The sequence below is a fragment of the Balaenoptera acutorostrata genome, chromosome 18 (assembly GCF_949987535.1).
Source record: "Balaenoptera acutorostrata chromosome 18, mBalAcu1.1, whole genome shotgun sequence".
Taxonomy (NCBI): domain Eukaryota; kingdom Metazoa; phylum Chordata; class Mammalia; order Artiodactyla; family Balaenopteridae; genus Balaenoptera; species Balaenoptera acutorostrata.
In genome coordinates, this window is record NC_080081.1 from 72291869 (window position 1) to 72306603 (window position 14735).

General features: G+C 39.8%; 1 protein-coding gene across 5 annotated transcripts in view; it reads right to left on the minus strand.

Annotated features, from left to right (window-relative positions):
* Nucleotides 1-14735, minus strand: part of FRY (FRY microtubule binding protein) — a 420573-nt gene that overhangs the window by 1806 nt on the left and 404032 nt on the right. For 4 of the 5 annotated variants that reach the window (XM_057532698.1, XM_057532699.1, XM_057532695.1 and 1 more), the window contains 3 exons: nt 6306-6323; nt 4363-4473; nt 563-765 (listed from right to left, as the gene is read on the minus strand). In XM_057532698.1, coding sequence (XP_057388681.1) covers nt 563-765; nt 4363-4473; nt 6306-6323 — 332 coding nt within the window. The remainder of the gene's footprint in view (nt 1-562; nt 766-4362; nt 4474-6305; nt 6324-14735) is intronic. The other variant, XM_007164157.3, reaches the window with a different exon arrangement.

Sequence of the window (14735 nt, forward strand, 5' to 3'; positions counted from 1 at the left end):
TGCAATGGGAGAGGCCGCGACAGTGAGAGGCCCGCGCACCGCGATGAAGAGTGGCCCCCGCTTGCCGCAACTAGGGGGAGCCCTGGCACACAAACGAAGACCCAACACAGCCAAAAATAAATAAATAAATAAATTAAAAAAAAAAAAAAAGGAAAAGAATAGCTTTATAAAAAAATATATATATCAGAATGGAACCCCATAATCTTAAAATATTTATTTGCTATAGCATTCTGGTTACAATGAATGTGAATATACTATCAAAATATAGGGAGAAAAAACCCAAAGAGGCTACATTCAAATTATTAGTTTTAAAATTATGTTGGCGTATACTTTGAAGTGTTTGAACATTTTAGAGATGACAGATGACCAGAACCGAAACCAACACTTTAAACAGTAAGTTCTGAAATCTGATGTTTCTGGCATGGTAATGGGAAGGATCTGAGAAGGGTTTATATAAACATCTCGGTGTTCCTTCCGTAGTGATTTAGTCCCCAACCATGACAAAGTAACTATTAGGCATGCATTTCCTTTAACCGTCTCTAAACAGAAATAGCAGCGTCACCTGCATTCCCGGATTTGCCGTAGAGCCTTGCCAAGTTCGTTGTTCTTCAAGCACTCGAGCATGGAGTGGATGGCTGCTTCAGTGGATGTGAAGGTTGGCTCAGACCACGCCCCCTCTATGTAGAGAGGGTCGGCTGTGATGGCTGCAGTAGCCTCCTTCAGGTTTTTCTTTAGGTCACTCAGTTCCCTGGACATATTTAGCAGCTGTTAAAAAAAAAATGTATTTTTACTGTATTTAGTTGCAGGCTGGATTTTACATCCCCAAAGTTAAAAAATTTGACTGTATGAGGTCTGATGAAGCAGAAGCTTAATATCTCGGTAAACTAAAATAGGACAGATGAAACCGTACTGTGTGGTATATGTAGGGTTATGGGGCTGAATGCGTTGTATTCAACTATGTATCAACAGCTGGGATGCTCTCCTTATAGAAAAGATTGACTCCTTTTAAAATGTCGTCTAGGGGCTTCCCTGGTGGCGCAGTGGTTGAGAATCCGCCTGCCAATGCAGAGGACACGGGTTCGAGCCCTGGTCTGGGAAGATCCCACATGCCGCGGAGCGGCTGGGCCCGTGAGCCACAATTACTGAGCCTGCGCATCTGGAGCCTGTGCTCCACAACGAGAGGCCGCGACGGTGAGAGGCCCGCGCACCGCGATGAAGAGTGGCCCCCGCTTGCCACAACTAGAGAAAGCCCTCGCACAGAAACGAAGACCCAACACAGCCATAAATAAATAAAAATTAAAAAAAAAAAAATGTCGTCTATTTAAGCAAAAGGGCATACACAGAAGTAAAATGCACAAGAGAACAGGCTTGGGAGTTGGATAAAGCTGGGTTTATTAGATGCCAGTTCTGCATTCCTGACTACTGCATAGTCAAGTAAACAAACTTTTACATGCCTTAGTTTTTTCATCTGTGAGATTGAAGATATTACCCACCTCTCAGGTTATTTTAAAGATTAAACAAACAGCTTGGCACAAAAGTGCCCAATAAATGTAGTTATGAACACGGATGCTGTTTGAAGAATAAACTTTTCTCACTACTCCTATGCCACGGGAAAAGATGAAAGACTTAATTTTAAGAGGAAGGAGGAAAATTCTCAATGTCATGTTAGTATTCATGTTACAGGTAAGAGATATTTTCCCTCAGAATTACTGGAACCAAAAGATTCTGAGTTGTTAAAAAGTAAATCATAAAGAGAAACTATGTCACTTCTTAGTGCCTCCAAAGTGTACAGTGGAAGACAGCTCTTTTGCAGTTTGACCTCAAGAGCATTTAAAAGAAACTGAGATGAATTTAAAGGTTTTTTGTTTCCCTTTGTCATGTAAGCTGAGGATGCCCAGTTTCTTAGAAAAGTTGATTTACCCAGCATCTTTACCTGTCTTCATTCCCAGCTTGCTCACTGTACAAGCTATAGAACTGAAGCCCTCAAGGACTGTCTTCACACAGATGCCGATTAAATACAACTCTGTACTCCAGCCCCAGGTTCAAAATTCAAGGAGGTAATCCTTTTACATAAGTTGTTAGAGTGTCTTAGACATATAGTTTTTAAGTGTGAAAGTGAATTTCTTATTTTAAATCTAGGTAAGTTTTAAATACTGTATGTGTGTGTAAAGTATTTAAAACTTACCTAGATTTAAAATAATTAAGGAAAAATTCACTTTAAATTTATTAGATTTAAAATAATTATATACACACACACGGTATGAAACATGTAATTTACTACTCTTAAGTGAAACGTGAATTACTTTTTTAATATGGAAAATGACATGTGAATTGCATGTGCATTGTCCTCTATTTTTGGAGCAAAGAATGGACTCTGAGGGTTCGGTTCCTACTTTCCAGAAGAGTAAAGCTTATCTTGACAATGGGGCAAATCCCAGTCATCAACTGTCTTTTCTTTTATCTGATAATTTGTGATTCTGTGGAGGAAAACTCGTTTGTGAAGAGCTCTTCATAAACAAAGATGTCTGACTCCTGTCTCCCTTGAAATTGGGATCTGTGAAAGGACAGTTGACCCTTGAACAACTCGGGGTTAGGGGCACGGTCTAACTTCTGGTTCCGCCCCCCCGCCCCTAGAACTTAACTACTAATAGCCTCCTGTTGACCGGAAGCCTTACTGATAACACACAGTCCATTAATACATATTTTGTGTGTTATATGTATGTCTACGTATATTTTATGCAGTCACGACATATCTATTTCTAGGTATGTTTGTGAGATTTTTCAAATTTCCAACAAAATTTCCAATATATTTATTGAAAAAATCCACATAGGTAAGTTGGACTCACAGTTCAAACTCATGTTGTTCAAGGGCGAACTGTATATTTAAAAACTATAGTCACTTTCCTTTTTTCCACACTGAGTAATAACTATGGTTAAATGGCTGTCATTCTGTCTCCTCCTCCCCTACCCCCAACTCAGACATGAGGTTTCTGGGCTCCATCCACACTCCGCTGCTTGCAATGGGATTGTTTCATGGACTCATGACTGTTCCCTGACAGTTAGCACATCTGCACCTTTAGCAGCAGATCCTTGTATTTAACTACAAGCAAGATGGGATCTAGCAGGCAGAGTCGGTCACTGACGAGCAGGCAGGAACTGTGGATGTACCATCGTCTCAGTCCTCCTCTGACATCCCTGTCTTAGCTGTGGCACTGTGGTTACGTAGTTCATCTGAGAGGGGACCTGAGCATCATCCTCGACTCCTCCCTCTCCCCCCACCCCACAACCCAATCAGTTTCAGTGACCTTTTGTCCTAAAATATCTCCCACGTTTCCTCCCTCTCCTTACCTAGCACTTCTGTCCTAGTTCAAACTCTTACCTCTCATCTGAGCTAAACTGACTGGTCTGTCTGTCTCCAGTCTAGTTGTCATCAAATCCACCCTCCACATCCCTGCCGTGAAGATCGAACTAAAATACTCACAGGTGCAGCATCTTGCATGATCTCACCTTACTTATCTCTTCCGCCTTAGTCCATCGTTCCTCTTGGTTTGCATTTTATAGTCTAGCAATCCTCAATTGCCTGTACTTGTAGTTCCTTTCTCTTTCTCACTACCATGTTTATGCCCACGCTGTTGTTTCTTACTGGAACATTCCTCCTTACCCCCCACTTCATCGAATTCTAACTTATCCTTTAAGAATCAGCTCAGGTGTGATCTCCTCCAGAAAGTTTTCTCTTTCAACCTCCTTGTCTCCAGGTGAACTAGGCACTCACCCTCTGAGTGTCCACAATATCCAGTGTACACCACCATTATTTCGTCTACTACACTGCAGTAGTATTTTTTCAAGTCTAGGAAAAATTTGGCTCACTCAGAAGCTGTATGCTCAAGTTATTTTACCTTTTACATTAAAAATATTAATGCATCCGGTTGCTAAGCAGAGCAGGGAAGCTGAAGAGAATCGAACATCATGTAGTTATTTCCTTTTACCTCAACGTAGGATCAAGTGTGAACAGCTAGAGTTAAGAAAAACCGTAACACAAGGAACTTTTTCAAATAAGGATCCCCAGACACAGGGCCGGGGGAGGCAAGTGAGGCCCTCGGCACAGCATTCAGGGAGGGGCTCACCCTCAAGGTCATCCTTGTATTTTTGTGTCCAGGTATGTCGCTTGCCTCACCCTAGTCCTGGCACTGCCACGTGAGCACGGAAATAAACATAAGACACTGGTATTTAAGACTTGTGCTTGAGTGAAAGGATTATGTGGGAATAAAATCACTTGGACATTGATAAACTGGCAGGAGGGAGAACAAAAAGAAAGCAGTGATACTCATGGCAGGACCTGGGGTCGGGAGTGGGCAGGCTCACCTCTGGCGTGGAGCTGACTTCGTGCACCTGGCCGATGAGCTTACAGTATGACTGAAAAAGCAGCAGCAGCTGGAAGTGTAGCTTATACAACCTCTGACACAGTTCCAGTTGCTAAAGAGAGAATTTGCATGGGAAGAAAGAGTTATTAAGGATCATTCTTGTATAGTAAGTGAAATCTTAGTGGAGACTAATGCACCTTTTTTTTAAAAATCAAGGAACCATAACTAGTTGTTACCATTCTAAATAAAACAGAACAATAAATCCAATCAATGACTATCAGTGAGAAATTCACTGTGTCATATAGAATAAAACAGCTCCTGGAGGATGACTAATTAGAAAGAAGTAGTAGCTAGCTATAAAGGGACTTAGTGAACTGCCAAATTTCCATTATATTTGCCAATTAAATTACAGGTTTAATATCTACAAATTATAGCTGTAGTTGTCTTAATTTTTATAAGCTATACATCTTTGAACACAATTTCTTTTTATTAAAAGTATATTTGAAAGGCACATTAAGTGGTTCTAGGTGTTAAATTCATAAATTCAGCAGACACTTGGGAGATTATTCCTTGTGAAAACTCTGGCTGTCATTTAGGGTGTAGGCACTCATCCTAAAGTCTGTGTAAACACAAGAGTCACATGACTGTCTAAGGTGCTGCATCAGGTTTAATGATGATGCTTCTACTCAGTGGTCAACAAATTTGTTGAATTAAAGAGATATAAAAAGGGCCCAAAATGCTTACAAAAAGGAGAAATCATGAAAGCATGCAAAACTTTCTGTGGAAAGAAAGAACGTTAAAAAATATGCATACAAAATGGCCCTGGAGCTCTATAGACACCTCTGGAATTGAAAATATTTTCATTATACAGCTTACATGTACTGTAAGGGAAGAATAAACCATGAGTAATTCCAACACCAATGATCATAGTACTCTTTGAGCTGTTATCTGCTTAATGGCCTCTAAACTTTGCCTGTTTTATCCCAAGAAAGGGTTAGCTCCTAGGTAGCAGATGGGATTCTGCGAGAGGAAAAGGACAGCCTTCACTAGATAGAATTTAATGGCTCAGCAGTCACCACTGAAAGTGGGTGAGATATGTGGCTTAAACCAAACACTTCACTGTTCAGTTTTCAAATGTGGTTAAGTAAGAATAAATAGGGCCTTTCTTTCACTAATGTACTATAAAGAACTCAGTAAGAATTGAGAGCCATTGAAGTGATTTAAAATTGTTCCCCCCAAGTCAGTTTAAGGAGAGAAAAGACAAGAATTTAAATTTAGGTTTTTAGAAAGTATATTCCATTAATAGTATTATTAACATACTCTGGACCCTAATTTTTAAAGTGACGAAAGTTCATGCTAAGACCATGCTGGATGGAGTTTTCTTTCTCCTCTCTCCCTGGCCCTTAGGGGGGGAAAAGCAATTCTACTTAGATTGATTTGATCTCTCAATGCTGGTAACCAGCCTAAGTGTAAAGAAGTAGCTACACTCATTTGCTAACCCAAACTAGATGTTTGGTTGTTTTAGTAACACATTTTATGATAATTTAAACTTGCCTTTGTGGAAACATTTTCAAAATCTGGTATAAAAGACAACTGCCAGAGACTCTCAGACAAAAAAAATATTGTTTAAAAACAAAATGCTACCTTTCACAATTTAGGGTGAAACCTAGCTATGAAAATTCTGACTTTACTAAGTGTCAGATAATGGTAGTTATTTCTAAAAATATTCTAGTGATAACATGAGAGTTCATAGCAACATAGGTTTCTACTTTGTGAGGAAAGCAGCCCAGAATGCTAATCAACTACATGTCTCAGTCTACCAAATAAAAGAAAATGAAACAAAAAAGGGAAAACATGCTAAGAGATATAATAGTAACAGTAAAAATAAGATTGTTATGGGTCCATGCCTAAATGGACAAAGAGTATGAAAGAAAGTTAACTTACTGCAAGAGATTCCATTTGCTACACAGCAAGCATGGCACAGGAAACAAAGGAAAGGAAAGAAAGTACAGGGTCAGTGTAATGCATGCAACAGAAAGCACGGCCCTCTTCCAAGAGCAGAACCGTCAGCCGTCAGCCGTATTAGCATCGCTTGCCCCAACGTGATAAATGGTTGCAAATGTTGTACCCATTCAACATGCACAGCAGTCCAGTTAAAAACAAGCTCTAATGGGAAACATGTCATTGAGAAAACATAATTTGTGATCTTTTAGATTCTCTGATTAGTTCATTTAGACTTTGTCAGTCTTGGAGAGACCATAAGTGAAAACTTATATTGGTTGAAGATTTTAGTGCTTAAATGTGAATAGTAACATAGTAAACATAGTAAAACTGTGAGGAGACCAACTGATTAATCTGAAAGAACTACAGCCCCAAACAAATTATACTATTGCTAAGTTAAGGCAGAGTCTTTAATATGTTTGGCTTCATATCTACTACACTATGACTATCCAATTAGCATAGAATATAATTAACACTCTAAGTGGCATTTTCTTTAGTGTCAGATTGCCTTCCACATTGAGAATATTTTACAGGACTGCTAGATATTGTTATTTCAACGGACTGAACATTGTCTTTATACTCCCAAACAAGTGTGAGATATGACAAGTAATCTTGCATTTTAGTTTTTATAATATGTTTCCCCAGCAGACAATTTCTAAAAGTAATCTAGAACGGATGTTAGTCTACAAGATTATAAATTTGTAACTGGGCCATGTTACAGATTACACAACCTGAGGTATTTACGATTTTCAAGAAAACTTTAACTGTGCTAGAAGTTTTTATAACCAAACCTTATGTACTGAAAGACAATGTCACACAAGAAAGGAGTACAGGGCCAGAGTTTTAAGTCTACATATACAGAGTTGCCACTGTGAAGACTTTTTAGAAAACGTCAAATCTGATTGAAACGTTTAGTATGCACCTTAGTACATAACTGCTTCTACCATGGAATTTACTTTTCAGAAGCATGGAATGAAGCAAGTGCTGAGTAAATTACATGGTCTTATGTGAAGAAAACTGCTATCTTTTTTACTGTTTTCCAAAACAGTGTTGTAATCCCAGGTCATCAAGTCAGCTAAAGAAAAATTTTCTCTGTTCAGTGAAGGCAAATGAGGCTTTTTGACTTCAGCCTGGTACTGAGGAATTTCACTGTCAACGAATTCCTTCCACTCCACACTCAGGGCACACACTTGTGTTTCTGGGGAGATGGCCAGCTTGACGAACACCAGTTCTCAGTGTCCTCCTTACACTCTCCTTTCTAGGTAGGCTAGTCCAAGCTGCATTGATATTTATTACCCCAGAATCTTTTCCTAGGCCACAGGCTTGGATGTAGTTTGCATTTAGAGCTCCAAAAAGATAGTGAAAAAAGCCTTTCAAGGAAAATGTTAAAACTACCCCACCCCCCGCAAATATTTTCTGGTATCCAGGTTTTAAAAATAATCCCTTTAGAAGTCTTTATAGATATATCTATGTTTTGGTGATTCAAGATTCTTTTGAAAATGTGGGAATTTGTTTTATTTGGTCACAAGGATTTTCTTCAAGCCCAGTTCCTGTACTCCTGATATGGCTTGATTTATATATAAATTGGATTTAGAGGTATGTTTTCTCAAAATGAGAAAAAAAATGTCAAGAAGTCAAGATGTTAAGAATTGATCATAGACAAGGTAGCTTAAAAGCCTAGAATCATCTAGTTCTTATTCATTAACAGTATCATAGGAGGAGCTTCAAGATGGCAGAAGAGTAAGACGCGGAGATCACCTTCCTCCCCACAAATACATCAGAAATACATTTACATATGGAACAGCTCCTACAGAACACCTACTGAACGCTGGCAGAAGACCTCAGACCTCCCAAAAGGAAAGAAACTCCCCACATACCTGGGTAGGGCAAAAGAAAAAAGAAAAAACAGAGACAAAAGAATAGGGACAGGACCTGCACCAGTGGGAGGGAGCTGTGAAGGAGGAAAGGTTTCCACACACTAGGAAGCCCCTTCGCAGGCGGAGATGGGGGTGGTGGGGGGGGGGAGCTTCAGACCCACAGAGGAGAGTGCAGCCACAGGGGTGCGGAGGGCAAAGCGGAGAGATTCCCGCACAGAGGATTGGTGCCGACCAGCACTCACCAGCCCGAGAGGCTTGTCTGCTCACCCGCCGGGGCGGGCGGGGGCTGGGAGGCGAGGCTTGGGCTTCGGTAAGATCGCAGGGAGAGGACTGGGGTTGGCGGCGTGAACACAGCCTGAAGGGGTTAGTGCGCCACGGCTAGCAGGGAGTGAGTCCGGGAAAAGGTCTGGAGCTGCCAAACAGGCAAGAGACTTTTTCGTGCTTCTTTGTTTCCTGGTGCGCAAGGAGAGAGGATTCAGAGCGCCGCTTAAAGGAGCTCCAGAGACAGGCGCGAGCCGCGGCGATCAGCACGGACCCCAGAGACGGGCATGAGACGCTAAGGCTGCTGCTGCCGCCACCAAGAAACCTGAGTGGAAGCACAGGTCACTCTCCACACCGCCCCTCCCGGGAGCCTGTGCAGCCAGCCACTGCCAGGGTCCCGTGATCCAGGGACAACTTCCCCGGGAGAACGCACGGCGCGCCTCAGGCTGCTGCAACTTCATGCTGGCCTCTCAGCCACAGGCTCGCCCCTCATCCGTACCCCTCCCTCCGACCGGCCTGAGTGAGCCAGAGCCTCTGAATCAGCTGCTCCTTTAACCCCATCCTGTCTGGGCAGGAACAGACGCCCTCAGGCAACCTACACGCAGAGGCAGGGCCAGATCCAAAGCTGAACCCCAGGAGCTGTGCGAACAAAGAAGGGAAAGGGAAATCTCTCCCAGCAGCCTCAGGAGCAGCGGATTAAATCTCCACAATCAACTTGATGTACCTGCATCTGTGGAATACCTGAATAGACAACGAATCATCCCAAATTGAGGAGGTGGACTTTGGGAGTAACGATATATATATTTATTTTTTTCCCTTTTTCTCTTTTCGTGAGTGTGTATGTGTACGCTTCTGATCTTTCAGCAGAAACCCTGCAAGCCAGAAGGGAGTGGCAGGACATATTTAAAGTGATGAAGGAGAAAAATCTACAACCAAGGTTACTCTACCCAGCAAGGATCTCATTCAGAATTGATGGAGAAATTAAAAGCTTTACAGACAAGCAAAGGCTAAGAGAATTTAGCACCACCAAACCAGCTTTACAACAAATGCTAAAGAAACTTCTCTAGGCAGGAAAAACAAGAGAAGGAAAAGACCTACAATAATAAACCCAAAACAATTAAGAAAATGGTAATAGGAACATACATATTAATAATTATCTTAAATGTAAAAGGATTAAATGCTCCAGCCAAAAGACATAGACTGGCTGAATGGATACAAAAACAAGACCCATATATATGCTGTCTACAAGAGACCCACTTCAGACCTAGGGACACATACAGACTGAAAGTGAGGGGATGGAAAAAGATATTCCATGCAAATGGAAAGCAAAAGAAAGCTGGAGTAGCAATTCTCATATCAGACAAAATAGACTTTAAAATAAAGACTATTACAAGACACAAAGAAGGACACTACATAAGGATCAAGGGATCGATCCAAGAAGAAGATATAACAATTGTAAATATTTATGCACCCAGAATAGGAGCACCTCAATACATAAGGCAAATACTAACAGCCATAAAAGGGGAAATCGACAGTAACACAATCATAGGAGGGGACTTTAACACCCCACTTTCACCAATGGTCAGATCATCCAAAATGAAAATAAATAAGGAAACACAAGCTTTAAATGGTAACATTAAACAAGATGGACTTAATTGATATTTATAGGACATTCCATTCAAAAACAACAGAATACACTTTCTTCTCAAGTGCTCATGGAACATTCTCCAGGATAGATCATATCTTGGGTCACAAATCAAGCCTTGGTAAATTTAAGAAAATGAAATCGTATCAAGTATCTTTTTCTACCACAACTCTATGAGACTAGATATCAATTACAGGAAAAAATCTGTAAGAAATACAAACACATGGAGGCTAAACAACACACTACTTAATAACCAAGAGATCACTGAAGAAATCAAAGAGGAAATCAAAAAATACCTAGAAACAAATGACAATGAAAACACAACGACCCAAAACCTATGGGATGCAGTAAAAGCAATTCTAAGAGGGAAGTTTATAGCAATACAATCCTACCTTAAGAAACAAGAAACATCTCAAATAAACAACCTAACCTTACACCTAAAGCAATTAGAGAAAGAAGAACAAAAAACCCCCAAAGTTAGCAGAAGGAAAGAAATCATAAAGATCAGATCAGAAATAAATGAAAAAGAAATGAAGGAAATGATAGCAAAGATCAGTAAAACTAAAAGCTGGTTCTTTGAGAAGATAAACAAAATGGATAAACCATTAGCCAGACTCATCAAGAAAAAAAGGGAGAAGACTCAAATCAATAGAATTAGAAATGAAAAAGGAGAAGTAACAACTGACACTGCAGAAATACAAAGGATCATGAGAGATTACTACAAGCAACTATATACCAATAAAATGGACAACCTGGAAGAAATGGACAAATTCTTAGAAAAGCACAACCTTCTGAGACTGAACCAGGAAGAAATAGAAAATATGAACAGACCAATCACCAAGCACTGAAATTGAAACTGTGATTAAAAATCTTCCAACAAACAAAAGCCCAGGACCAGACGGCTTCACAGGAGAATTCTATCAAACATTCAGGAAGAGCTAACACCCATCCTTCTCAAACTCTTCCAAATTATAGCAGAGGGAGGAACACTCCCAAACTCATTCTACAAGGCCACCATCACTCTGATACCAAAACCAGACAAAGATGTCACAAAGAAAGAAAACTACAGGCCAATATCACTGATGAACATAGATGCAAAAATCCTCAACAAAATACTAGCAAACAGAATCCAACAGCACATTAAAAGGACCATACACCATGATCAAGTGGGGTTTATCCCAGGAATGCAAGGATTCTTCAATATACGCAAATCAATCAACGTGATACACCATATTAACAAATTGAAGGAGAAAAACCATATGATCATCTCAATAGATGCAGAGAAAGCTTTCGACAAAATTCACCACCCATTTATGATAAAAACCTTCCAGAAAGTAGGCATAGAGGGAACTTTCCTCAACATGATAAGGCCATATATGACAAACCCACAGCCAACATCGTCCTCAATGGTGAAAAACTGAAACCATTTCCACTAAGATCAGGAACAAGACAAGGTTGCCCACTCTCACCACTATTATTCAATATTGCTTTGGAAGTTTTAGCCACAGCAATCAGAGAAGAGGCAGAAATAAAAGGAATCCAAATCAGAAAAGAAGAAGTAAAGCCTGTCACTGTTTGCAGATGACATGATACTATACATAGAGAATCCTAAAGATGCTACCAGAAAACTACTAGGGCTAATGAATGAATTTGGTAAAGTAGCAGGATACAAAATTAATGCCCAGAAATCTCTTGAATTCCTATACACTAATGATGAAAAATCTGAAAGTGAAATTAAGAAAACACTCCCATTTACCATTGCAACAACAAAAAAAAATCTAGGAATAAACCTACCTAAGGAGAGAAAAGACCTGTATGCAGAAAATTATGAGACACTGATGAAAGAAATTAAAGATGATACAAATAGATGGAGAGATGTACCATGTTCTTGGATTGGAAGAATTAACATTGTGAAAATGACTCTACTACCCAAAGCAATCTACAGATTCAATGCAATCCCTATCAAACTACCACTGGCATTTTTCACAGAACTAGAACAAAAAATTTCACAATTTGTATGGAAACACAAAGGACCCCGAAGAGCCAAAGCAATCTTGAGAAAGAAAAACGGAGCTGGAGGAATCAGGCTCCCTGACTTCAGACTATACTGCAAAGTTACAGTAATTAAGACAGTATGGTACTGGCTCAAAACCAGAAATATAGATCAATGGAACAGGAAAGAAAGCCCAGAGATAAACCCATGCACATGTGGTCACCTTATCTTTGATAAAGGAGGCAAGAATATACAGTGGAGAAAAAGACAGCCTCTTCAATAAGTGGTGCTGGGAAAACTGGACAGCTACATGTAAAAGAATGAAATTAGAACATTCTCTAACACCATACACAAAAAAAACTCAAAATGGATTAAAGACCTAAATGTAAGGCCAGACACCATCAAACTCTTAGAAGAAAACATAGGCAGAACACTCTATGACATAAATCACAGCAAGATCCTTTTTGACCCACCTCCTAGCGATATGGAAATAAAAACAAAAATAAACAAATGGGACCTAATGAAACTTAAAAGCTTTTGCACAGCAAAGGAAACCATAAACAAGAGGAAAAGACAACCCTCAGAATTGGAGAAAATATTTGCAAATGAAGCAACTGACAAAGGATTAATCTCCAAAACATACAAGCAACTCATGCAGCTCAATATTCAAAAAACAAACAACCCAATCCAAAAATGGGCAGAAGACCTAAATAGACATTACTCCAAAGAAGATATACAGATTGCCAACAAACACATGAAAGAATGCTCATCATCATTAATCATTAGAGAAATGCAAATCAAAACTACAATGAGATATCATCTCACATCAGTCAGAATGGCCATCATCAAAAAATCTACAAAGAATAAATGCTGGAGAGGGTGTGGAGAAAAGGGAACCCTCTTGCACTGTTGGTGGGAATGTAAATTGATACAGCCACTATGGAGAACAGTATGGAGGTTCCTTAAAAAACTAAAAATAGAACTACCATATGACCCAGCGATCCCACTACTGGGCATATACCCTGAGAAAACCATAATTCAAAAAGAGTCATGTACCAAAATGTTCATTGCAGCTCTATTTACAATAGCCAGGACATGGAAGCAACCTAAGTGTCCATCAACAGATGAATGGATAAAGAAGATGTGGCACATATATACAATGGAATGTTACTCAGTCATAAAAAGGAACGAAACTGAGTTATTTGTAGTGAGGTGGATGGACCTAGAGACTGTCATACAGAGTGAAGTAAGTCAGAAAGAGAAGAACAAATACCGTATGCTAACACATATATATGGAATCTAAAAAAGAAGAAAAAATGGTCAGAAGAACCTAGGGGCAAGACGGGAATAAAGATGCAGACCTACTAGAGAATGGACTTGAGGATACAGGGAGGGGGAAGGGTAAGCTGGGACAAAGTGAGACAGTGGCATAGACATATATACGCTACCAAACGTAAAACAGATAGCTAGTGGGAAGCAGCCGCATAGCACAGGGAGATCAGCTTGGTGCTTTGTGACCACCTAGAGGGGTGGGATGGGGAGGGTGGGAGGGAGGGAGATGCAAGAGGGAAGAGATATGGGGACATATGTATATGTGTGACTGATTCACTCTGTAATAAAGCAGAGGCTGACACACCATTGTAAAGCACTAATACTCCAATAAAGATGTTAAAAAAAAAAAAGTAGCATAGCCATTCTTGTTTCTCTGTATTCTGCTCTGAAGCCAGTTCTTTGTTTATGATGTAGCCAGTTAGGTAAAAATCTGAGAAATTTTCGACATGTCAGAAGATAAGTCACAGTATACTATATTACCTATAATTTTCATCATGTTTAACCTCTGAAAGTCACTGGTTTAAACTAAATTAGATAAAATTTAGAAAATCTAGCCAAATGTTGAAGCTTTCCTACTCAATATTACATAGATGCATGTAATCTCCTAAGCAGGTGGGTACAATATGTACTCAGCTGTTGCTAAAATCACTTGGCTCTGGCACATTCATGACTATTGCATTATATTTGTTGAGTAGTTTTTTGGACCTTGGTCATGACTATCTTTCAAAGATTTGAAAGATAAATACCTTTAAGCCTCTAATACAGATTACACAGCCTGATGTATTTATTGTTTTCAAGAAAACTTTCATTTCAACAGACATTTCTTTACTCAGTCTAGAGAAGAGATTCCTTATAGCAAAGGACTGACTGACTGTATCCGAAGGATAACGTTTAATGGGTTACAGTTTAGCTGGAGAAACATCTCGTCTTGTTCAACATTTAGCTTTTTGTTCAATTTGTAGAAGAACAGAGGTTGCAGGCTTCTCTCGTTCTTAGATTAGACAGGGATAGGAAATACACAGCTAAGAGGGTTAGTGTCCAAGAAGACTCTAGGATGGTCTGAATGTAATAAGATAAAATGTAGTGCAGCTACATGTAAATTCTTGTACTTGAGTCCAAAGAGTCGAATGTTCAATTAGTGCTCAGAAATGGCTGTGGAATTAAGAGTGCGTCAACTAAAATCACTTATGGCAAATGAAGTCTCTCCAGCTTGCCCAGGGCCAGCCCTGCAGAACCGGGGAGGTGAGCTGTGCTAATTCACTGTA